Raw genomic sequence first — 23,078 nt, forward strand, 5'->3', positions numbered from 1 at the left:
GTCCGCAGAGGATCGAGTAAAGGTTTATTTATCGCCCGCTGGAAGAAAAAAGACCCAGCGCTTCGGCTGGCGTTGTGGGAGTCGCGCTTTTCCGAAGTGTATCGAGGTCGTTTTCCACAGCGCTCAGATGTCGAAGCACAGCGGCAGCTCTCCAGCGACCAGCGGTCCTCTATAGCGCCCTTCCTCCCGCAGCTCCGTCCTCATTGGAAGGAAGAAAGAGTGAAATTAAAGAGCGGGGACGAGGGCAGTGAAGAGAGAAAGGGGGATGGAGAAAAAACGCAAAGGAAAACAAGCCGCGTCGTAAAACAAGTGAGGGAGCGGTGCTCTCTATAAGAAGGGCGCCAGTGAACTCTGCTCTCGCTTACGGCCACACCACCCTGAACACGCCCGATCTCGTCTGATCTCGGAAGCTAAGCAGGGTCGGGCCTGGTCAGTACTTGGATGGGAGACCGCCTGGGAATACCAGGTGCTGGAAGCTTTTACCAGCAGGAGGCGCTCTCTCATCCCCCTGTCCACACGTGCAGTCAGTGCGGCTCTGTCGTCTCCTTCTCTGTCAGCTGTGGGGAGACGCGGGTGCTTGTGTATTGGCGTGAGCGTCTTTTATTCTCATCATGAACCTTATATACTGTAGCCTGGCAAAGAATAATCAGCACAGGACACAAATATATTTTGTGGAGGAGGCAGTACAGGAAGTGTGCTGTTACATCTGCGATTAATGCAGCTTTAGGTGCCTTGGTTGTGTGTTGCTTCTGCAGTAAGCATAGGCAATATCGAACTAATTTCTGGCCTTCGCTTAGGTTAAGCATTGTTTCGTCAGTATTAACTTTACGTTTCTCAACACTAAATGTAGTGTTTGAAGTGTTACTACGCAGTATGAATGTTTTTTGATCTCTTAAACTCCACAAATCTGTGCTGTATATTCTAAAAAAATACTATTGGCAACAAATTCAAAAGCCTGCTTTTGAAAGGACAATGCCTATTTATTAAGCGTCTAATTGTAGTTAAACAGGCCGGACCCTACACCAGCCTGAGCCGTTATCGGAGTAGGTTCCTTTCGTCTTGCGCTCATTTCTCAGACCTGAAGACGCCAAACGTTTCAATTTAATTCTTTCTACTTTTAAGCGTGGAATTAACCTCTACTTGGTCCTTTGCCTCTCTCGTGATGATAGAGCTCGAATCATTTTCTCTGAAAGCCGACCACCTGCAACTGAGAATTAATAGCTTACTAGAAACTTTATCAAAAGCTGACATTTTATTCTCGGATGGTATCTATTGCCGTTGCTTGTTCAGAGAAATTGAAGACGTTAAGCAAGACCTACCTTGCCTAAATCAATGCCGCCTGTCCACTAGAATCCTATTGCCTCACAGATCAGGCTCTATTTTAGTTGTAATTTCCATTTCCAAACCTTCCATGAAAGACGTTAGACATAGAGCTGCATAATTGCTTGGTTCAGTTGTATCAGCTGTTCTTTTTTCTATTTAAGCAAGAGTGAAACAGTGAAGGGAAAGAGAGCAGGGATGAAGGCAGTGAAGAGAGAGAAAGGGGGAAGGAGAGAAAAAAACGCAAAGGAAAAAAAGCAGCGTCGTAAAACAAGTGAGGGAGCGGTGCTCTCTATAAGAAGGGCGCCAGTGAGCTCTGCTCTCGCTTACGGCCACACCACCCTGAACACGCCCGATCTCGTCTGATCTCGGAAGCTAAGCATGGTCGGGCCTGGTCAGTACTTGGATGGGAGACCGCCTGGGAATACCAGGTGCTGGAAGCTTTTACCAGCAGGAGGCGCTCTCTCATCCCCCTGTCCACACGTGCAGTCAGTGCGGCTCTGTCGTCTCCTTCTCTGTCAGCTGTGGGGAGACGCGGGTGCTTGTGTATTGTCGTGAGCGTGTTTTATTCTCATCATGAACCTTATATACTGTAGCCTGGTAAAGAATAATCAGCACAGGGCACAAATATATTTCTGGGGTTCTTTATTTCTAGGTGAGTATGTGGTCTGATCTGTTCTTAGTTAAAAAACAAAACAAAAATGACATATAATGATATTTTTATCTACCCAAAATACGGTAGTGGCTCTGTCACGCAGCGCGTGCAGAAATAGGCCCTCACTGAGACCTGCATCACGGCAATGATCAGTATAAGACTTACAATCGCATACACTTAACAAACGGTGCTAAACATAAGTCTCTGTAAAGAATGAAGGAACAGAAAATACAAGGAGCATGTGAAACCCATTACTTACAAACCAGTAAACAGATATTCCTACCCCCAGTAGATGTCTAGAAACTGGCTACGGCCTCAGTGCACTCGGTTAAAATCTAATATCCATCTTGCTCGTCTTGTCCCAATCCTATAAAATACCCCTTTATACTCATTTAGGGTGTACATAGGGAAACAACAGCGTATTTACCGTTACAACTCTCTGTAGTCATTCGGGTTCTTTTTAACGGTAACTCGCTGCTTCTTAGTCCCCAGAGGAATCTTTGGTGCATTTATTTGTGAGGTGTAGTTTTGTGGAACTGTTTTGGACGGATTTACAGAGTTTTGTTTGCAGGCAGTTAAAGGTTTTTTTTAGATGGAAGGATTTTGATATTTTATTGTATTGTTTAATAGAAAATTTGGAAAAAGAGCATTTATTTATAGTCAATTTATTAATCATTCTTGGTAAATTTCACATCCATAAATCCAAATGGTCCAATAATACTCCCCTTTTTAGTACTTTTGAGGTGGAGCTGAAACACTATTTAAATTCTATTAAAAATGTGAGAATAAAGCACGGAAAACGTATAATATATGTAAAATATAAACTTTAATCATATAACTTACTTATTACCTCTGGCGGTTAATTGTTTATTTTTCTGTTTGTTCTCTTGTACCCATTTTGATCCTCCGGTTGTATTTGTATTTGTAAATTCTTTATACGTTTAATAAAAAAATATTTTCAAAAAACAACATATATAGTCGCCAGTTTGACAAGTCCGCAGAGGATCGAGTAAAGGTTTATTTATCGCCCGCTGGAAGAAAAAAGACCCAGCGCTTCGGCTGGCGTTGTGGGAGTCGCGCTTTTCCGAAGTGTATCGAGGTCGTTTTCCACAGAGCTCAGATGTCAAAGCACAGCGGCAGCTCTCCAGCGATCAGCGGTCCTCTATAGCGCCCTTCCTCCCGCAGCTCCGTCCTCATCGGAAGGAAGAAAGAGTGAAATTAAAGAGCGGGGACGAGGGCAGTGAAGAGAGAAAGGGGGATGGAGAAAAAACGCAAAGGAAAACAAGCCGCGTCGTAAAACAAGTGAGGGAGCGGTGCTCTCTATAAGAAGGGCGCCAGTGAGCTCTGCTCTCGCTTACGGCCACACCACCCTGAACACGCCCGATCTCGTCTGATCTCGGAAGCTCAGCAGGTTCGGGCTTGGTCAGTACTTGGATGGGAGACCGCCTGGGAATACCGGGTGCTGTAAGCTTTTACCAGCAGGAGGCGCTCTCTCATCCCCCTGTCCACACGTGCAGTCAGTGCGGCGCTGTCGTCTCCTTCTCTGTCAGCTGTGGGGAGACGCGGGTGCTTGTGTATTGGCGTGAGCGTCTTTTATTCTCATCATCAACCTTATATACTGTATATGTTTATTACAAGTTTTACAAGTCCGCAAAGGATCGAGTAAAGGTTTATCTATCGCCAGCTGAAAAGAGACCCAGCCGAAGGTGCTGTGGAGACTTGTTCGGCTGGCGTTCTGTATCGAGGTCGTTTTTCTTCTCTTCAGTCGTTTTGTTTTCATCAAAGATGTATATTTACCTGGCAGGGAATTTCGTGGTGTTGAAAAGACGCCCACTCGGAGAGAGTTGTGTGTGTGCGCCTTTAGAATGACCTGCATTGCTAGAAATAATAAGTAAATCTGGGCTCCAGATCCTTGCCTACTCGATTCTATATGAGAAGCAGGGAGGAAACTAAACGATGAGCCCGGGTATCGCTTTCTTATCATCTCCTGTATTTCCAGCTACTATTCCCAGCATACCAGAGCGCAAAGGCAACGGGAATTGTGCGCTGCCACGCAATCACCGCTGAAATATCAAGATCCTCAGCATCGCACCCGCTACCCGCTGACGTCCACAGAGTACAGAGTGGGACGACGCATTTGAGTGGGAGCATATTTACTTATGGCCTGCGTAAGGTGTCTCGCTTCTGCAAGGAAGACGGATTTTTCACTGTTAGAGCTCACAGTGGGCTGAGAACGAAAGCCTCTGTAATGTTTCTATACTATTGATCACGCCCGCTGAATTGACACGGAGGACTCCCAACACCTGATCGGCGCGGCAGCTGCACTCGGTCCTCCTGGACGGTAGGTGGCGGCAGTGTGTGGCAGCGGCGGACACTGCCTTGTGTCGTGGGGAGTTGGGTACTTCCTTGCACATTAGGCGTTTTTTAAAAATGACAGGCGTGAGTTAGACCTTCACCCAAGCCTGCATATGTTTTCAACCCCGTAGAAAAGCGTTCACTTAGGCGTACTTTATGTAATTGGACGACTTGTCTTTGAGGATTGAGGGGGCTGTCCCGTTTCTCTCCCCAGAGCCCGTCTTGGCGGATCAGGAAGAGAACAGGCAGCAGGGGCTGGCGTGGAGACGGCGTGCGAGTGAGATAGTGTGAAAGCACACATCAAGTTTTTAACTATAAAGTTCAGGTGGGTGGCTGCGTCAGCATGCAAAGGAACAAGTAATAGGTTTATTCCATGCTGAAAAAAAGAAGAAAGAGAACACAACCTGTGTTCCACCTGAAGAAGGCTCCACGGCCGAAACGTTGTGTTCTCTTTCTTCTTTTTTTCAGCATGGAATAAACCTCTTACTTGTTCTTTTAACTATAAAGTCAACTTGAGCGTTTTGTTTTTAAACCGATCGCCCACCGCAGGTGAAGAAAGGAGGCAGGCTCTGTAGGGCTTTCCTGAATGTAGTTGATCCAGGCACATTGCGCGCAGGTCGGGGGGACGACGAGTGACAGAGTAAGCATTAAAAACAAATCTTATTTTACCGAAGGGACTTCACGTGGAAATTAAAAAAATAAATCCTAACCCCTTTTCCGGGAGGATGAACTAGTATAAGGCAGGAAAGGAAAGGACGGCTTTCTTGTGTTAGGCTCAAGGGTTTGAATGAGTACAAAATATTTTTTTCCCCATGAAGTGTCGGCGGAAAGACCATTTGTTTTGATGCAAGAAATGCACAAAATGTATAGCATATGAGAATGAACGGTTGTGCCAATGTGTGACAATGCCCGAAAGAGATCGTTTATCCCTGCGGTTCTGAAATCCATTCTGAAGATCTGCTCTCGGGTCTGATCGATTTCGGGCGGCACCTGTTCCACGGGAAAGACGTTTTCGTCTCCCGCATGGACATAATGTGCCTTCTCTGAAGAAAAACACTTTGTATGTTCTTTTCTGCGATGACCCTTAAGATGGGGTTAGTCCCTTATACACTAAAATGTTTGGCTTTGCAGTAACTCGATCAGTTCGCAGAATCCAGACTTGATTGCGACTGCATTTCGCCGACTGCTGATGAGTGTTTCCTGATCGGAACTTTCCTGCTTCCTGTCATGTGAATATATCCATTTGCTGAAGACAAATTGGGAATTTAAATCATGGCGTGGCAAAAAAAAAAAGCACAACTATTTTAATTAGATTGCATTTTTCATGCTCTGTCTTACTTATTGGTGACGATGAAGCAACGTCAGCTCTCGTAAGGTTTTAATGTCAAGTTAAGGCTCGGTATTATTTTTCACTTCTGGGCGAGCTTCAGAGAAGGGCTAAGGCATTCCTGTGGCCGAAACAGACGAGCATCTACCCGAGCTGACTGACATGACCAGGGCCCTGTTGTTTAGAATGTCGTTATCGTAACTACGTCGTAAAAGCCTTTTCCAGCTGGGTGATCCTTCTGAAAAATCTTTTGAAAATCTATTTTTTTTTTTAATGAATGGTTAATTATGCAATAATGTTACTGTAGGGATATATTTGTACACCACCACAGTATAGAATGATTTCCCCTCGCAGTTAAACCAAGGAAGAGCTACAACTCTAAGAAGAAAGTCAAAGCTACACAGCACAGAGCAAAGTGTTTGTCTTTATGTATCGAATATCCAATATACACTTGAATTGTGGTGATTATGTATTCCCTACACTGAATGTACTTTCTATAGAATTCTTCCAGAAGTTGTAGTCATCACAGGTGCAGTGTCCCAGTCTGCTTTTATCTTGAAATGACAGAGATCAGTTCAGGTTGCATTCCAGCAGGTTCTGGTGTCGGTGCGTGGGGGACAGCTGTACGGTCCCCTTGCCGAGATGCCTCGGGGAAAGTCGGGGCAGATGTGGGGAGGTGCTCCTGTGTTCTCAGTCTTCCTGTGACACGCTGTGTGGCAGGCCGGCGCTGCGGAGGGGATGGCGTTGCGCGCTGGCGGTCTGATCGTGTTCCGGCGATTGGCTCAGGCTGTGCCGGACACCATCCAGTTCCTGCTGCTCCAGACCTCGTACGGGGAGCACCACTGGACGCCTCCCAAAGGTACCACGTAACACGGGAGCTCGTTTCGAACCAGGAACAGGAGGCGCTTCTTTACCCAAAGGGTGGTGGGGGTGTGGAACGAGATACCCGGCCTGTGCCTTTGCTTCTTGCAAGGAAACAGCTGGATGAGATTCTTGGATCAATTAACTACTAACTTCCAAACAGCCTCGATGGGCCGAATGGCCTCCTCTCCTTGTGTTTGTAACCTCACAGGAAAATGGATAATCCTCCCTTGTTTTAGCTGTTGGCTGTTACCTGTAACATAAGCCAGAGCTGCATGGACGTTTGAGAAAGTTTCTCTTTCTCCCTTACGCCTGCCTCCTGTGGCCTCCTCTATCTCCCTCTCAGCTCCCCTCTTCCCTGCTCTCATGCTTACCTGCACTTCCTCTTCCAGGTATACGCTGGGCTTCTCGTTCTCTGGTTTTGCTCGCTCTGCCTGTCCTCCTTCTGCTTTCCTGCACTCTGTTCTCCAGCACTGACACTCGCACTGAAACTGACGCACTGACACTGACATGCACCAACATCCCCTTACACACACACTGACACAGTGATACGCACACTGACGCCCTGACAAACGCTGACACAGTGATATGCACACCGACGCACTCATATGCACACTGACAGTGATACGCACACTGATACACACACTGACACAGTAATAAGCACACTGACACAGAGTTACACACTGATACAAACACCGACACACACACCGACGCACGGACACACACACCGACGCACGGACACACACACCAACACAGTGATACACACACTGACGCACTGATACGCACACTAACACAGTGATACGCACGCTGACACACACTAACACAGTGATTCACACACCGACGCACTGATACGCACACTAACACAGTGATACGGACACTAACACAGTGATACGCACACTGACACACACTAACACAGTGATTCACACACCGACGCACTGTTACGCACACTAACACAGTGATTCACACACCTAGGCACTGACACGCACACTGACACTGCGGGGCACATCCGTGCTCCCCTGCCTCACCGCCCGGTCCCGCTCTCTGCCTCTCAGGCCACGTGGACCCCGGAGAAGACGACATGACCGCGGCCCTGCGGGAGACGGAGGAGGAGGCGGGCCTGGGCCCGGCCCAGCTCCGGCTGGTGGACGGGTACCGGAGGGAGCTGCGCTACGAGGTGCGGGGGCGGGCCAAGACGGTGGTGTACTGGCTGGCGGAGCTGCGGGACCCTGGCGCCGCCGTGCGGCTCTCGCGGGAGCACCAGGATTACCGCTGGCTGGGTCTGGAGCAGGCCTGCGGGCTGGCGGGGCACACCGACATGCAGGACGCCCTGAGGGCCGCTCATCACTTCCTCAGCACTGCCGCACAGCAGTGACGCACGCTGACGCACACTGACGCACATTGTCACACACTTCTGCAGCACTGACGCACACTGACACACACTGTCACACACTTCTGCAGCAATGAAGCACACTGACTCTCACTGTCACACACTTCTGCAGCACTGACGCACGCTGACTCTCACTGTCACACACTTCTGCAGCACTGACGCACACTGACTCTCACTGTCGCACACTTCTGCAGCACTGACGCACACTGACTCTCACTGTCACACACTTCTGCAGCACTGACGCACGCTGACTCTCACTGTCACACACTTCTGCAGCACTGACGCACACTGCAGCACTGACGCACACTGACTCTCACTGTCACACACTTCTGCAGCACTGACGCACACTGCAGCACTGACGCACACTGACTCTCACTGTCACACACTTCTGCAGCACTGACGCACACTGTCTGACACCGACACACATCACTGATGCACTGTTGCACACTGGCACACACTGACTCACACTGGAACACTTTCACACTGTTGCAGACCAACACACAGCACTAACGCATCAACTCCCACTGACACACAGCACTGATGCACTGTTGCACACTGTGACACATACTGGCAAACACTTTCACACTGTTGCAGACCAACACACAGCACTAACGCATCGACTCCCGCTGACGGACGCACACTGACAAACGAATGCACTGGCACACATCGACGCACAGCACTAACTCACTGCCTCACACCGACACACTGAGGAGCACTGATGTTCACAAATACAGAGATCTCACACAGTAGCAAGACAGATACTCAGCACTGATTCTCACACATGTGGGGGTCAAGGTACAGCTCAGAGATGTGCTGCTTTTTATTGTTTTTTGTTTCTAAAATAGTTACTTGATCTGTATTTAGCAATCATAGCGATATTTCTCTGTATTCTTCCCCAGTGAAAATGAGAGATAATATAACCAATAAAGGCAGCTCCCTGCCCATGGGTCTTTACTCAGATCATTAATGAGCTCTGCTGTCTCGTGTGGACAGAGATGGACACTCTCCAGTGAAAGACTGTTTCCTAGTCCTGATCTTGGAGCAACCTCATGCCTCCCGGTTTTTGTCCCATCTCATCTCTTGTTCTGTTAAAATTATTAACCACATCCACCATTTCCAGAAAGGTGGCCAAAGGATAGCCTCACTTTGGTTTGAAATTGTTGTTCTCCCAGATCCGCTGGAATGCAATGCTTGGAAAGGTTTTTTTTGTCTCCTAAATTTGTTTTTATTACAGCTGGATTTTGTCCAGTTTTGTATGGAAAATGGATGGTGGGAAAAGAGTCTTTTTACAATTATGTTCAAACCTAAAATCATCCTGGAAAAGCTGTACATTTAAGGAGTTTGAACATGTTCAGCAGGTCAGGCAGCAGGAACCCCATCTAGTTACTGCTGAAGATCCCCATATGTAACTGAACAACTCTTAACACAATTTCACTCCAGTCTGAAAACCTTTTTTTTTTTAGTTGACAAAGATTTTGGTCACTTTCACAGCTTATGTAAATGGTCACTTTTTATATCTGTGCCATAACTCTGACCTAAATTGTGTTTTTTGATGGACATTTTTGCTTAATTTCCCAAATGTAACAGTGCAGAAAATCCCAGGTGTGCCCACCTGTTATTCTAATGGGGAGTAGTGTTAGAAATCACAGAAGACCGAGACAACACGGCTGGTAACAATACAGCATCCTTTATTTCACATTTGTTATTAATCAGTAAATAGATGCAGAGAGACCAAAATAAAACCTACATGGAGAAAGAAGGGGGCTGGGAATTTGGGTCCTACAGAAAAAGGGGTAATGCAAAAGAAACTATACCAACCAGGGGAAAAAAAAAAAGACAAAACTTGTGAATTTCAGATCAAGACACATTAAGAACACTTTAAATGCAGTGTTTTCAGTAGGCATATTGTTTAATTATTCAGAAGTTCAGACGCCCATGTTAACTTCTGCTAAAACCTTTTTTACTTCCCTAACAAACCGATTTCAATGAATTAGCTTCCTCACACCATGAGATGATTTGGAAAAGATGGTGAAGATTAAGAAGGGGAATGGGAGTCTGAGTTTTAAGACTGAGTCAGTCATGCTGCACTGACTCAGTGAATGCTGTGCCATCACTGCATAGAGGCTGAGGAATGGGCTCTGGGGATGCAAGTCCTCACCAAGCCCAGTGGGGAACTGACAGCTGGCACTTTCAGCATTAAGGATTACTGTGCATTCATCATGTGGTGCCTGGAATACTGTGGCGGAGCATCTCTAGGGTTGAGCCCAGCAACCTCCTGTCAACTGGAACTACGTGTGCCAGGACTGTGATTGGACTGGGCCACAGGTCAAGAAGACACTCGAGTGCCTTCAGGGTTTTTCATTCATGTCAAAGACACAGTGGCTGAAGTAGATCATCTGAACCGAGTTAAGCAGAAAGCTTGATAAAAAAAAGAGGTCACTCTACTCTCTGATTACCTCAAAACACGTGGTTATGACACACAAATGCAGTGGCTCACAAGTCTGAAATATGAACACACAAGTGCGGCACAGAGGTGGTGACAAAATCAAGACCCGACACTTCCCCCCACAACACACAGTGTTGCAACATCCCTGCCCCATCTGAGGCTCTTAATCCTGCCAGGGCTGAGCCAGAGGTGCCCAGATGTGACGCTGCAGCCCTATTAAAACCCTGCTCCCCTCAGGACTGCAGAACCCCCTCGTCATCAATTCAGATGAATCATTTCTTGCAATCTACACAGTGCAGTACTCTTCATTTCTTCAGGTCTTACGCCCCTGTGATATACATTTCAACCTTCTGTACTCACCCGGTGAAACGTGATGCACTCTGTAACATAACTGCATCCCAACCAGATGGTATTTCAGTACTTTCTTTCAGCTGTATGATTTCGTTTTCTAGGCAGTTCACATTAAGAGTCTCGATCTTTGTAAAGTGCTAAATAAAAACCAAACATTTCTCTTCAGTATTTACTTGTAAAGCCTTGCTGACTAAGAGCCTGTGCAGTGAGGGAGTGCTGTTCTGAGCCCAACTTGATGAGAACACCCTGCTAGGGGGGGAAAGGCAGGAGCTTTTGAACTGTGCAGATCCTCTTCCTCATCTCTGAATAACTGCTTTGCTACATGCACTTTGTGTACGAAGGAAATCTGTATTCTGCTGAATGAAACTGGTGCAGACTACCATAATCAGCCTTCTAGAGTAAGCAATAATTTAGATCTGCAGCACAGTGCAACATGGAACAAGCCTGAATTTAAAGCAGTTTTTAATTCCTAGCCTGAAATCTTCTGCCCATTAATATGCCTGTATAATACTGGCTATGCTGATGTACCAGTTGTTCTGCAAGGGTGCCCAACTCCTGAGCACAACAGAATCTGGGTCTATTGGTTTTAATTTCCACCTAAGCTCCTACTGAGTGCAAAAAACTGGTCTAGTATAGAGCAACTGAACACCTTTCCAGTGGCTGATTTAGAGATAACCACCTGATCTGCAATAAACAAATTTGAGAAAGTACGGTGTCTTTTTGATAATGCCAAGAACTTTCCTTGATCAGGATTAAAAGATTGAAAATGAAATGTAAAAAAAAAAACATGGATGCAACTACCATTCTCCAAACACAAGGTGGTCTTGAATGCCAACATCTCAGTGGGGCACAGAACACTGCAACTCACCACACTCCTACAGCGTGTGTCACACCCTCTTCGGGGTTTTAATGTGAAACAAATCCTTACCCAAATCAAACCTTAACAGGGTTAGAGAACAGTTTGCTGGTGCTGTGGCCTCACTCCTTTAAGTAAGGCGTTCAGTATCGAAAGGTGCAGTTAGCTTTGAAATCGCCTTCAAAAGTGCAACACTCACTGTTCACCTCTGAAAGGTAGACGTCAGTGTCTCTGTAGTCAAGAGGGCTCCCACAGTAAGGCACAAAGCTTGTGCACTTGTCCCGAAAACCGACAGCTAACCCAGCACTGTGCAGCATCAGTGGTCGGGGCTCTCCCATTATCAGACTGCTTCCATCCATCAGTCTGGCACACACCCCTGCCTAATGATCAGGGGTTACCTGGGAGACACTGAAAATAGTGCCTATAACACACAGCCCGTTATCTGGTCTTCTTTTCTGCACAATGCCCACCAAACACAAAATACCCCGGCAGAAAGTCTCTCCAGGTGCACAACACTGTTTGAGGCAGCACTCAAACCGACATCAGCAGGGCTCTGTGTGATGATTATTGCATTTGTGACTTTAGGGTGATTTAGCTGAATTTGCCCTTTTGTTTTACAGTGTTTTAGGATCACTGGGGCCAAAGAGTGTCCTTATTCACTAAGTGGGCAACACTGGATCCGACATTCAGTTTTGATTAATTCAACAGCACTTCTTTACTAGGCGATTAATTCCGCCCCCTTTGAAATCACTGCAATTTAACACTGATTTTGTGTCAAAACATATGGTTGCAATACAATGCAGTAAAAATAAATATTTTCTTAAGTGTGCATCAAAGAGAATGAGCAATAAAGAACACCAAGCAGTTTGTTTTCTTTCTTTCAACTTTTATCTTGCCAAAGCCTTTTAAATAACTCTAAAAAAAAACCCAGTGTCAGTGGAGCAGCGTAACTCCAGTTGCTGACACACTGATAACACCACAAATGCTGCATGGGCACAGAGTATGGACACATGCTATGAAACTTCAGTCTCTTTCAGCACTCTAGTAGTTTTAACCAAGTCAAATAAGGGATCTGAACAATCCAATACTCATTTTCCTTTGGACTGAGGACACACCACGGGTGGCAAAGTTGTGTTGATTGTAACCAAACCCTAATTTAGAAATCGCTCCACCATCATTTGCCACTCTAATTCAACGGGTGAAGCAGCTTCTCACTTGTCTATGTGATCTGCTGTGCAATCAGGCTGCTGGCACCTCATGCCCAAGTGGGCCCTGCTCTTTAAGGGGTGGATGAGGTGGATCCTTTCCTATATGCGAGACACTTTGGGGACCTTGGTGATAACAAGCACTGTATAAATGCAATTAATTAATGCAGTTAAGTATTAAATGTAGACAGCAGGCCCTGTTTGCAATCTGACATCCATCACACTGCCGGGTTTAGAAGCATTGTGCTCAATCAAACAAGATTAATCAGTTCACCTCTTAACTCTGAGGATTCAATAAGCAACCTCCCAAAATAAAAGAGCCTCATTGGGCTAACAGGCTGGTTTCCACTGCTCTTATTTCTTATGACATGTCACACTGCAGAAAACACAAATTAAAACTTCTAACAACATCTGTTTTGTTTTCTTCTTGAAACTGAACCAACGTTTGAAGAAAGTCAACTTTCAAACTGCAGAAGTTGTGTCTTTGTCCAGACCTTTCTCTCTGGGCAGATGCAAAGTGTTGTTCGGGGTATTTCAACCCCAGTTATCATCTTCAGGTTAGGCTGGTCGAAAAAGGAGCTGCTGAAGCTTTACAATTCGGTGATAATCCTGTGAAGGGTAAGTGCAAAGGACTGGAGAAGATACTGCTGCTTCGACTTTAAAGGTTTTTACCCCTATGCATTTCCTGTTAGCAGCAGCGGTCTGCCCAGCCCACTCCTCTGCTGGATGGCAGTGACTCTATGCTGATATAAGTACCTGCCCACCTCTGTCAGCTGAGCAGCCTGTGCAGCCCTGCCTTCACAAACCAGTACAGCAGCGTCCGTCTGTGGTGAGCAAATTTGCCTTATCCTTGCAGGTAAATCAGCAGTCTTCGTCTTTTCTCTCTTTTACAACCAGGGTGAAGCAGGGCAGCTCTATTTTTTACACCCTTCAAGTCTGTGTTTTTCTTCCTCAGAATTATAAGTTGTTTTTTTTTCCATTTTTTAATTTTACGGAGCTGGACAGAACGATGTGACAGCTGCTGCTTTGTACCAGATGATTCTTAACCCCCCCCCACAAAAAAAGCCAAATAAATCAAACGCATTAATTCAGTGATTAAACCCAGACATGCGGTCATGGTTTCCCAGTGGGAAGTTCTGGGACGTCTGCACACCTGCAAACCGCATCCCAGTCCCTGTTGAGAGCACGGAGATCAACAACACTGCGGTTCAGGACACTGTCTGGGCGCATGCAGGCGCGGTCCTAACCCACAATGGCTTCCGGAACTACAACCGCTCCGCCAGGCGAATGGGCTCCGCAGTGGAACCTCTTTCCCCGGGAGCTCGCAGCCAGACTCCTGCGGGGCTGACGGCACCGAGTAAGCCGCAGTCTGAAGAAGTCCCGTTCCGCTTCCAGCCCAGCTCGGCGCCGCGGGAGCGTCCGAGGCGTCTGTGCGGCGCGGTGAGGCGGGCAGGCCGAGGGGCCCTGCACACGCGTTCCGGATCGTTCGCCCCCTCTCGCCAGCCTGAACCGATTACTGTCCTTTCTCGCCCGTCTGGCATTTCACATGGAGGGGCGGAGGGGGGGGGGGCTGGCGAGAGAGAGGGCGTGGAAGAGGGGAGGGGGTCCAGGAGGGTTTCTTTTTTTTTAAAAGAGGAATGAATGAGGGAGGGAAATATGAAATATGAAAAACGCATATTCCAACTTGACAGTCCCAAAAAAGCGACAAAGTTCGCTCCGATTTATATATCCATATCCTCTACTGCCTTACCCACCTAGCCTCAGTCACCTGTATTTATTCAATTGACTTTTCAGAGACTATTTAACCTCACCACCAGCACCCTCGGTCTCAGGTCTCGGCCCCTGTCCTGAGCAGCCCTCCTCCGAGTGGACACACGACTGCTGACCCGTCTGAAACTCAACTCAACTCCACACCCTTGCTTTCCAGCTCTCTGCTCCAGCTACAACGAGCTTGTCCATGCGGGTGTAATAATTATATTTTCACTGACGAGGCTCATTGGCAGTTTGGACTAAAACTGCAGACAGCTTGCACAGGGAACTGTGGGAGACCGCATGGTCCCCATCTGCTAAGGGCTGTGTCAGCAGGAAGGGGAATGCTGGGAATGATGGGGAGGGCTGTTCGGTGCTCAGTCGGGATTTGAGGTAAGCTCCCCCTCTCTCCCACTACCGTCTGGCCTGTGCCGAGGTACAACTGGAACCCTTCCAGGTCTCCCTCCACATTGCATATCGATGAGGTGAGTTATCTCTCTGCATCTTCATGTTCTTTGCTCGTCTCATCAGTGACAGTAATATCCACACACTCAAGTGATGAGTGCAGAGTCGGAGGAACATTCATTTGAAATTAGCAGGCATTTTGAAAACAAGCATGTTTCTAATCCTGCAGAGTTGACTGAGAACATTTGTTCCACTCTTCTGAAGGAAAAGAACACATTTTACAGATGTATTACAAGCTGCTACTGGGACGTTCTACTGCACTTTTACGAAACCTCATTTGTCCCAGTTATAAAACCTTTAACGAGTACCCCTTCTGACGAGTCTGATCTGTAAAAAAATCCAAATATTTCAGTAGCTGTCTCACTGAAGTATCACTGCTGACAGTCTAGATCAACGGCTTCTAACCCCTTCCTCCAGTGTTTTTGTTATGATCATGATATTGGCTCCACTCTGAAATTAGTTGTTCACACTAAATGTGTATAGTGCACAATGATACAACTATCCACTATTAGAAGTGCTTGCAGTAACACTAATAACAAAAATCATCATCAGACCTCCCCCTTTAACAGAAACACTGACCTTTAATATATGCAGAGCCAAAGCAGCTACTGTACTATAACATGAGAGAAGGTAAATACTAACACTTTAAAGGGGTGATTTCTCTCTGTCCCAATCACTGGCTGATCGTTGTGAGGACTGTTCAGGCTCATCGGAAACTGAGAACAGAGGTATGGCGGGAGTCTCGGGAAGCACCTGGCACAAGACAGAGGTCTGCGGCCAGAGACAGTAATCCTGTCTCACAGAAACGAAACACAAATAAAATCCAAACCTCTCCCCATGTGGTAAGAGAAAACCCTGGGTCTATTCGCAAGGAGTGGAAACAAAGAGGGGGGAAAGCAGAAGGAAAAGGGCAGAGGGGGAGGGAGGAGAGGAAAGAGGAGTTGTGGGGGTTTTTGATCAAGGGTTGAGGTTGCCTTGTTTTCTTAAAGTTCCATTTCAGCACACAAGAGGACTTCTTGGTTTTTGGTTGTGTTGGGGGGGAGGGTGTGTGTGTGTGTGTAAAGGCAGACAGGCAAGCTAGACAGGCTTGAGCAGGGTGCTGCTGGGGCTGCAGTCACAACATCTTATTCTGGGAGTCTTTGTGACAGAGACACGCACAGGCATTCCTGAGGGGTGGGGAACAGGAGCAGGAGGTGCTGTCAGAACTGAGCACCGTACAGACACACAGAGGAAGGAAAGACAGGCGACCAAGACGCTGTGCGTTTAGTCTTGGACAGAACAAAGGAAGGTAAGGACAAGCGGACAGAGTTTCTCGGGGCTGGGCTGCAGCGGAAATGGAGGACAGGGGTCCGAGACAGAAAAGGTTTCACTGCATGTGGCGTGTGTGTGTGGTGGGGGGTGGGTGGGGGGGTGACAGGATCGGAGAGGGTGGGAATGGAGGGGTATCTGTCGGGCGAGGAAAGATGGTGAGGTCAGGACTCCTCATTGCCGGAATCTTCATCATCATAGCAATCGCCCTCGCCCGCCTCGCCTGCTTCAGCCTCCTCCTCCTCTTCCTCCTCCTCCATGTCATCGTCGTACAGGTCATCGTACAGCAGGTCGGAGCTGCTGTCGTGGGAAGGCACTTTGGTCTGGATGCAGTACTCAGCCAGCGTGGTGGGCACCTTCACTCCATCCTTCTCTGCCTCCGCCTTCGTGGCCAGAACCTGTTTTCTGTGTGTGGGGAAAAGAATGACTGTCACCGGAGAGAACACGATGCCACCTAGAGACCAAGACAGAAAGCCTGGGAGTGGTCAGCACATAGGTGATAGAGGTCTAAGGAAATATCCAGTGGCGTCCGGGTACATAGAGTTCTGACACAAGGTGGTGACAAAAGTCCGGGACAGCCCTAGCAGGATGGCAGGAAGTGCTATGCAGTAAGGGCCTTTCCGACACTGTGGACAATACAGATCTATTGTTAATTTTCTGAAAAGGAGGTGTGCTCAACTCATCGTCACTGGTGAAATCTTGCAGGTTACACACCTGGCCTGTTCTTATATGTATTCTAAGCTACAATACACTGTCCACAGTCTGTAAGCACAGTGTTACAATGCACACAGTGGGTACTGTCTGGTGCAATGTGCACTCTACAGTGTGGGCGATCAGTGTGGCAGTGTGTGTCAGTGCAGATTGTACTCTACAGTGTGGGGGATCAGTGTGGCAGTGTGTGTCAGTGCAGATTGTACTCTACAGTGTGGGGGATCAGTGTGGCAGTGTGTGTCAGTGCAGACTGTACTCTACAGTGTGGGCGATCAGTGTGGCAGTGTGTGTCAGTGCAGATTGTACTCTACAGTGTGGGGGATCAGTGTGGCAGTGTGTGTCAGTGCAGATTGTACTCTACAGTGTGGGGGATCAGTGTGGCAGTGTGTGTCTGTACAGATTGTACTCTACAGTGTGGGGGATCAGTGTGGCAGTGTGTGTCAGTGCAGATTGTACTCTACAGTGTGGGGGATCAGTGTGGCAGTGTGTGTCAGTGCAGACTGTACTCTACAGTGTGGGCGATCAGTGTCACAGTGCTTACGGTACCTGATGATCTCAGCATACTCCTTGTCCTTGCCCTTGCTGTCCCTCCACTTACGGAACATGACAGAGGCATCTACATTGGCTGGGGAGAAGGTGTTGGGCTCGTTCAGCAGGGAGATCACACTCAGCAGGATGGTCCTATACAGAAGTACACATCAGCATGAAACACAAGGGCTCACACATTTGTAGTCCTGTTTTTGTGCCTCATTCCATTTCTACTCACTATTTGAAATGTAATATTATATAACCAGTCATTCAAATTCAAAAGTCATTAACACTATAAAGAGGTTACTTCCTTCCTGCATTACATTATTACCTAAGGTTGAGTAACTACCATTGTAGCAACATTTACTCAAAGGTTTTACAAACCCCATCCAACCGTCACATACAATGTCAAGACCACCCCCAGAGCAATGCAGAAATCACCACAAACTCACAATAAAACACGAGCTCAGCTACCCATGCACAACACACCATGTCAGTATAACAGTATGCGGAGAGGATTTGGATAGCTGCCAGTTCTTATCTATGTAATTGTTGTGACTTGGGGGCATATGAATTTCAGCTGAGGTTAGCATTGTTGCAGTTCCAGATTGATTACCTTATTCGCAGGGTTTGGAACATGGGTTTCATTTGGCAGTATTTACGTAGTTATCCTTGGGCTGGGAGACAAGTGAACATGGAGGAAGATTCTGACGTTGAATAGGAGTCCTTATAATTGACATAACTGCAAATCATTAAGACAGCCTTTTTAAAGAATAAACATTCTAATTAGGTCATTAACAATTGTGGTCCTCCACAGGCACGGACCATAGCACAAATACAAGGAGAAGAGGAATAGAGAGAACAGGCATCAGCCTCCTCTTCCTCTCCACCAAAGCTATAGCATGAGATAGAGCTCCTCTTTCCAATCAAACTTGATTCCAGATTCAGTCAAGGTCATCTCAACGGTAAAAAGAATACAGAACATTGAGCTTAATTATAGACAAGAGCTTGCTGTATTATTTACTTTGACATTCCGATATCCGGTATTGTGGAATCCCTAGGATAAATCTCTCTCCTATTTTAGTGGTGTCGAGGTCGGACGGGGAAAGTGGGAGCGTCCATGTTTTAGAGCGGAAGATTTAGTCCTGGTTAGGCAAGTTCTTTCTGTCTGGCCCGTGAGGGTGTTTGTGGCGTTCAGTTTACAAGAGTAGAATTCTTGATTTTCTTTACCTACAGAAGGCAAGAACCTGAAACTGACCGATTGTATATATCTTTCTACAGTCTAACCATTGTGTGAGTTGTACAGTTGTGTTGACTTGTCTAGCTTTGGCTTTTTAGCTGTGCCAGAGACTAAAAACACACGTGCCACACAGAGCTTTTTAACCTCTGACTTGACAGGGTGAAATTATTAATCTTCAATATGACCTTTTATAGCAAGTTGGTGTTAGAACCCGAACACCTCTGCTGAGTCCTCTTTCAGGGGTTTCATACTAGAATCTCCAGGACGTCAGTGTCTTCTCTGCATGTTAAACTCAGAAGTCAATTAAACAACCTAATTATGGTCTTATTTAGACACCTTTTTCATAAGGTCAACTGCTACTGTACCTACATTGATAGTGCAGGTGAGACAGATTTCAATTGGCCAGTTAAAATAAGTTTGGAATAGAGAGCTTGGGTGCAACAATAGCCAGTAGACCCAGCTCTCCCGAAATTGTTTTAAAGCTGTTGATTCAATGGGAAACATAAAGTACTTCTTTTTGTAGGTTGCAGCTCTCAAAGAGAGCCCTCTGGCAGCTGCCTGATGAACGTGCAGAGAGCCTCTCTTTCTCGTGCCTCTCGTCAGTCAATGAATCCAGCCCAGGCAATAAACTACACAGGTGTGGACAGCAGGTCCACCCCCTTCTAACCTGATCTCATCAGAACGCAGAAATCAAACATGGTACTAAGAGCAGTGATGGGACAAGAGACCTCCAAGGGAAACCAGGTTTCTGCGGTCAAGGATTTCCGAGCACCAGGAGTTGGCACTTTTCCATCTAGCCTAGAATTCCCAGGTAAAACTCTGGGATGTTCAAGAGGGAACCAGCTCTGCGGGTGGCTCTGCCCTTTGGATAACGGATTAGAAATCAGTCCTGACTGACAGTGAAAGACTTCATGGCACTGGTGGAACGAACAGGGGCACTAACCCCCCACGTCCTGGCCTACTTCTACTCTGGTCTTCCACAGACAAGTCTACCTAAATTGCCTCCTGAATTCAAAATACTGAAGCGGTTTTTCTCTTCTCCACCTGACCTGCTCTGTAGATTGTTGGTCGACCGGGGAGCTCATGACTGGCTGGACAACACCTAGACATCAGTAAGTGTGGTATGGTAATAAAAAAAAAGAGACTTATTAAAAAAAAAAAAGTCTGTTCGGGGATGCAGATTTCTTCCTCTCATCCTCTGTATACATGGTTTTCTTGGAGTTTTGGACAGCACAGTACATACAGTATCACACTGTTAATTACTCGCCCCAGCACCGCACTCCACACTGCTGCATACTGTACGTACTGCACGCTTTCAGCACTCGATTTAAAGCCTCCTGCAAAGCCTCGTGTACAAGCTCTTTTGTTCTGATTCTGACTCTCCCTGCCCACGCCTTCACCACCCCTCCCCCCTCCTCCTGTCCGCGACGAGCCCCCACCACCGGAGCCGTGTTTACCTGACGTTCTGCGTGGGGTTCCACCTCTCGGAGGGCAGCTCTCCGCTCTGGGGGTCATCCACGGGGGGGTGCAGGATGGAGATGCACACATCGCCATTCTGGGGCAATAAAACACAGGGCCCGCAGGCGAGGCGACCAGAATGAACTCCCATTCACCGGTGTACCTCTCGTTCTCATGACATGTAAAAGCAGGGTGTAGGCAAGGAATAGTTATGACTCACACACTGCATATTTTGAATAAAAAAAAGCCCTAGCTACTGTTCTGAGTGTAACATGACAAACTATTATAATTATTACCATAATTACAGCTGAACCACTCTGGCCACTAGCCTACACAGCCCCCTGCCTCTTCCCCAGGCTCTCAGATTTCCCTCCCCTCTCGCTGTCGGGTCTAATCAGAAACCCCCCAGATCTAAACAAAAACCCACTCTACTATCTTCTCTTTCCCTGTCTCTCGCTTCCAGACCCTTTCTCTCAGGCCTCTGCTGAGCCCCAGAAGCCAGTGCTTCTTACCTCGTAGATGTTTGGGTGCCACATCTTGGTGAGGAACCTGAAGGTGGGAGGTGAGTAGGGGTAATCTATCGGAAACTTGATGTGAGCCTGCATAAAGACAAGAGAGAGAAGGAAGGGAAAGAGACAGGGGTGAGAATGGAAGAGCATGTCTCTTTCCACTGGGTTTTCAAGTACCAAAGAGAAGAGCGTTAATTCATGTTAGACCTGCTTTTCCTACAATTAAAATTCCAATCCAATTAAAACCAAAATCTTTGCTTCTCTCCCTCTGGCAGACTGCAATAACTCCAGTTCTTTAAGAATGAAAAAAAAAACAGTTTTGTGGTCCTGAAACAGCCAGGAGAGCAATGGGCATGTACAGAAAATAATGTACAATAAGCACTGGGAGACCATTTCAGGGAACATGTCAGAGCTGTGAGGATCAAAGATCTCTCCAAACCCATAGTTTCCTATTTCACCACTAACGGCCAGGATCATACTGATCTCTCTGCCTGTGTCCTCACAGAGAAACTGTAGAATTCCAGACAGACATCCGAAACCGAAATCATCCTGAAACCAGGATCGCACCTTCCCCCTTATCTCAGCCACAGACTCATCTCCTCCTAATCTTCTCGATTCATTAGCAGGTTTTGACTTCTCCCTGAGTGTCGATACTCCTGCTCCCTGTCTTTTGTTCTCCCATGCTTCACTATCTGCTGACATCCCCCTCTCCCTCACGCCTGAAGAAGGCTCCACAGCCGGAACGTTCCCTTCTTTTCCTTCCAGCACGGAATAAATATACAAAGTTCAATAACGACATCCAAGAAAGAAGCAGCAGTGGGGTACCCAGAGCTCAATTAGAAGGGCGAACAGCATTCCCCTTTTACCAAATCCTTTCCCACTCATAACAGGAAGAGTTCTCATTCGTCAAGTAAAGCGTCCAGAAATCACCCTCCTAAAGACACATTTCCCAGACACACAAATCTTAAACCTTCTTAGGTCCATAACAGCTGGAGGACCACAGATGCAGACATACGCCAAAACCTTACATTGTACAAGGAAATCAGAAGGCCAAAGAGCAAAAGAAAGACTACAATAATGGGGGACTCAAATCTCCATCACACTGATGATAAAATGTGTATGGAAAATAACAGACAATTTGGAAAGAAAGAAGGTAACCAATGAGTTTATATTAATAATAATTGATAACGTCCTTCTAAGCTAAAGTGTCAAGACAATAATAAAAATAACTGTACTGAATTCTTATAAACAAAGGGTGACAGAAGTGAGAATTCGACTGGGGGATTGTAACAAATAACTGGCAGTGTTTCCCAACTGTGCACATAAAGCCTAAATTATGATTTCAGAAAGAAAATGTTCAGCGACAATTTAAGAGGAATAGACGAGGGTGACAGGAATAACAAATATGGAATTAAAAGGCAATGGATGTTTACAGACAGAAAAGTAGAATACAATTTCTCTGGCTAGAGGTACAGCGAAAACCCAACCCAACAGGAAAGAAATCCGTCTTGGAGGAAGAGGCCTATTGTATATACGGGGAGGACACAGGCAGAGGAGGCGTGTGAGGATGTTTGAGGATCTTCTACTCTCTACAGCTCCTGACACACAGACGACGTTCTGGACACGGCAGGACAGTGGAAACGTGCATCCGTGTTACTGAGGGAGATGCAGCCAGACTCCAACTGTGCAACGCTCCATGTCATCCATCTCTGCATGTGGACGACAGGCAGCACTCGCCCGGCCTGGTACGTGCTGACTCGCTGTTTACCCTGTGCAGCCTAGCTGTGTGTCAGCACAGCCTCGAGTCCGGCCCCACAGAGGAAAGACAGAGGCTGCCTGCATATGGGAGCTCTGCAGGGAGGGGAATAATGGTGCTCATGAGAAAAGCACGCAGTGAGCAGACCAGGGCACTCACTCACCACATTCTGTGTGAGACAGCAGCAAACGCCAAAAGAGAAAAAGAGAGTGAGAAAAAGACAAGTTAGAAAGATACGAAGACAGCAGGTGCAGCATTCATCCCTCAGAGCTAAATATAGCAGGATCTCTGTGGGGGGGTCTGCAGTCTGGAGATCAGGACACAGCACGCTGACAGCGAGAGAAAAGAGGTAGCGTACGACTTGAGAGGCAGTGTGGTTTTAGATTAGAGATTGGTTAGATCGGAGACTGGGAACGGGAGGCAGGGTGGTCTTGTGTTACAGATGAGAGGCTGGGAACGGGAGGCAGGGTGGTCTTGTGTTACAGATGAGAGGCTGGGAACGGGAGGCAGGGTGGTTACAGATTAGAGGCTGGGAACGGGAGGCAGTGTGGTCTTGTGTTACAGATGAGAGGCTGGGAACGGGAGGCAGGG

The 23,078-nt window shown here is 47.0% G+C and overlaps 2 protein-coding genes and 3 non-coding genes across 7 annotated transcripts in view; 4 read left to right on the forward strand and 1 right to left on the reverse strand.

Annotated features, from left to right (window-relative positions):
• The first annotated feature begins 359 nt into the window (after positions 1–359).
• On the forward strand, positions 360–478 carry LOC138237922 (5S ribosomal RNA). Its single transcript, XR_011189242.1, has one exon. It is a non-coding gene; the product is annotated as a 5S ribosomal RNA (ribosomal RNA).
• A 1,166-nt stretch (positions 479–1,644) lies between these two features.
• LOC138237924 (5S ribosomal RNA) lies at positions 1,645–1,763 on the forward strand. Its single transcript, XR_011189244.1, has one exon. It is a non-coding gene; the product is annotated as a 5S ribosomal RNA (ribosomal RNA).
• A 1,564-nt stretch (positions 1,764–3,327) lies between these two features.
• Positions 3,328–3,446, forward strand: LOC138237927 (5S ribosomal RNA). Its single transcript, XR_011189247.1, has one exon. It is a non-coding gene; the product is annotated as a 5S ribosomal RNA (ribosomal RNA).
• A 406-nt stretch (positions 3,447–3,852) lies between these two features.
• On the forward strand, positions 3,853–8,847 carry nudt2 (nudix (nucleoside diphosphate linked moiety X)-type motif 2). Of its 2 annotated transcripts, none has more exons than XM_006626698.3 (4): positions 3,853–4,316; positions 4,545–4,655; positions 6,378–6,516; positions 7,571–8,847. In XM_006626698.3, exons 3-4 carry the CDS (start codon positions 6,396–6,398, stop codon positions 7,888–7,890), a joined length of 441 nt encoding a protein of 146 aa, XP_006626761.2. In that variant the 5' UTR covers positions 3,853–4,316; positions 4,545–4,655; positions 6,378–6,395; the 3' UTR covers positions 7,891–8,847. The 2 variants fall into 2 exon arrangements, with proteins under 2 accessions (XP_006626761.2, XP_015217875.2); XM_015362389.2 differs by lacking the exon at positions 3,853–4,316 and adding an exon at positions 4,880–4,970 and having other exon boundaries at positions 4,351–4,655.
• A 729-nt stretch (positions 8,848–9,576) lies between these two features.
• The window catches only part of ube2r2 (ubiquitin-conjugating enzyme E2R 2), a 36,442-nt gene continuing 22,940 nt past the window's right edge, over positions 9,577–23,078 (reverse strand). For both annotated transcript variants that reach the window (XM_006626602.3, XM_069187463.1), the window contains exons 4-7: positions 20,735–20,821; positions 20,222–20,319; positions 17,543–17,677; positions 9,577–16,690 (exon numbers count right to left, since the gene is read on the reverse strand). In XM_006626602.3, the coding sequence (XP_006626665.1) occupies positions 16,450–16,690; positions 17,543–17,677; positions 20,222–20,319; positions 20,735–20,821 (561 nt within the window). In that variant the 3' untranslated portion in view covers positions 9,577–16,449. The remainder of the gene's footprint in view (positions 16,691–17,542; positions 17,678–20,221; positions 20,320–20,734; positions 20,822–23,078) is intronic.

The sequence above is a fragment of the Lepisosteus oculatus genome, chromosome 3, assembly GCF_040954835.1.
Source record: "Lepisosteus oculatus isolate fLepOcu1 chromosome 3, fLepOcu1.hap2, whole genome shotgun sequence".
Lineage (NCBI taxonomy): Eukaryota > Metazoa > Chordata > Actinopteri > Semionotiformes > Lepisosteidae > Lepisosteus > Lepisosteus oculatus.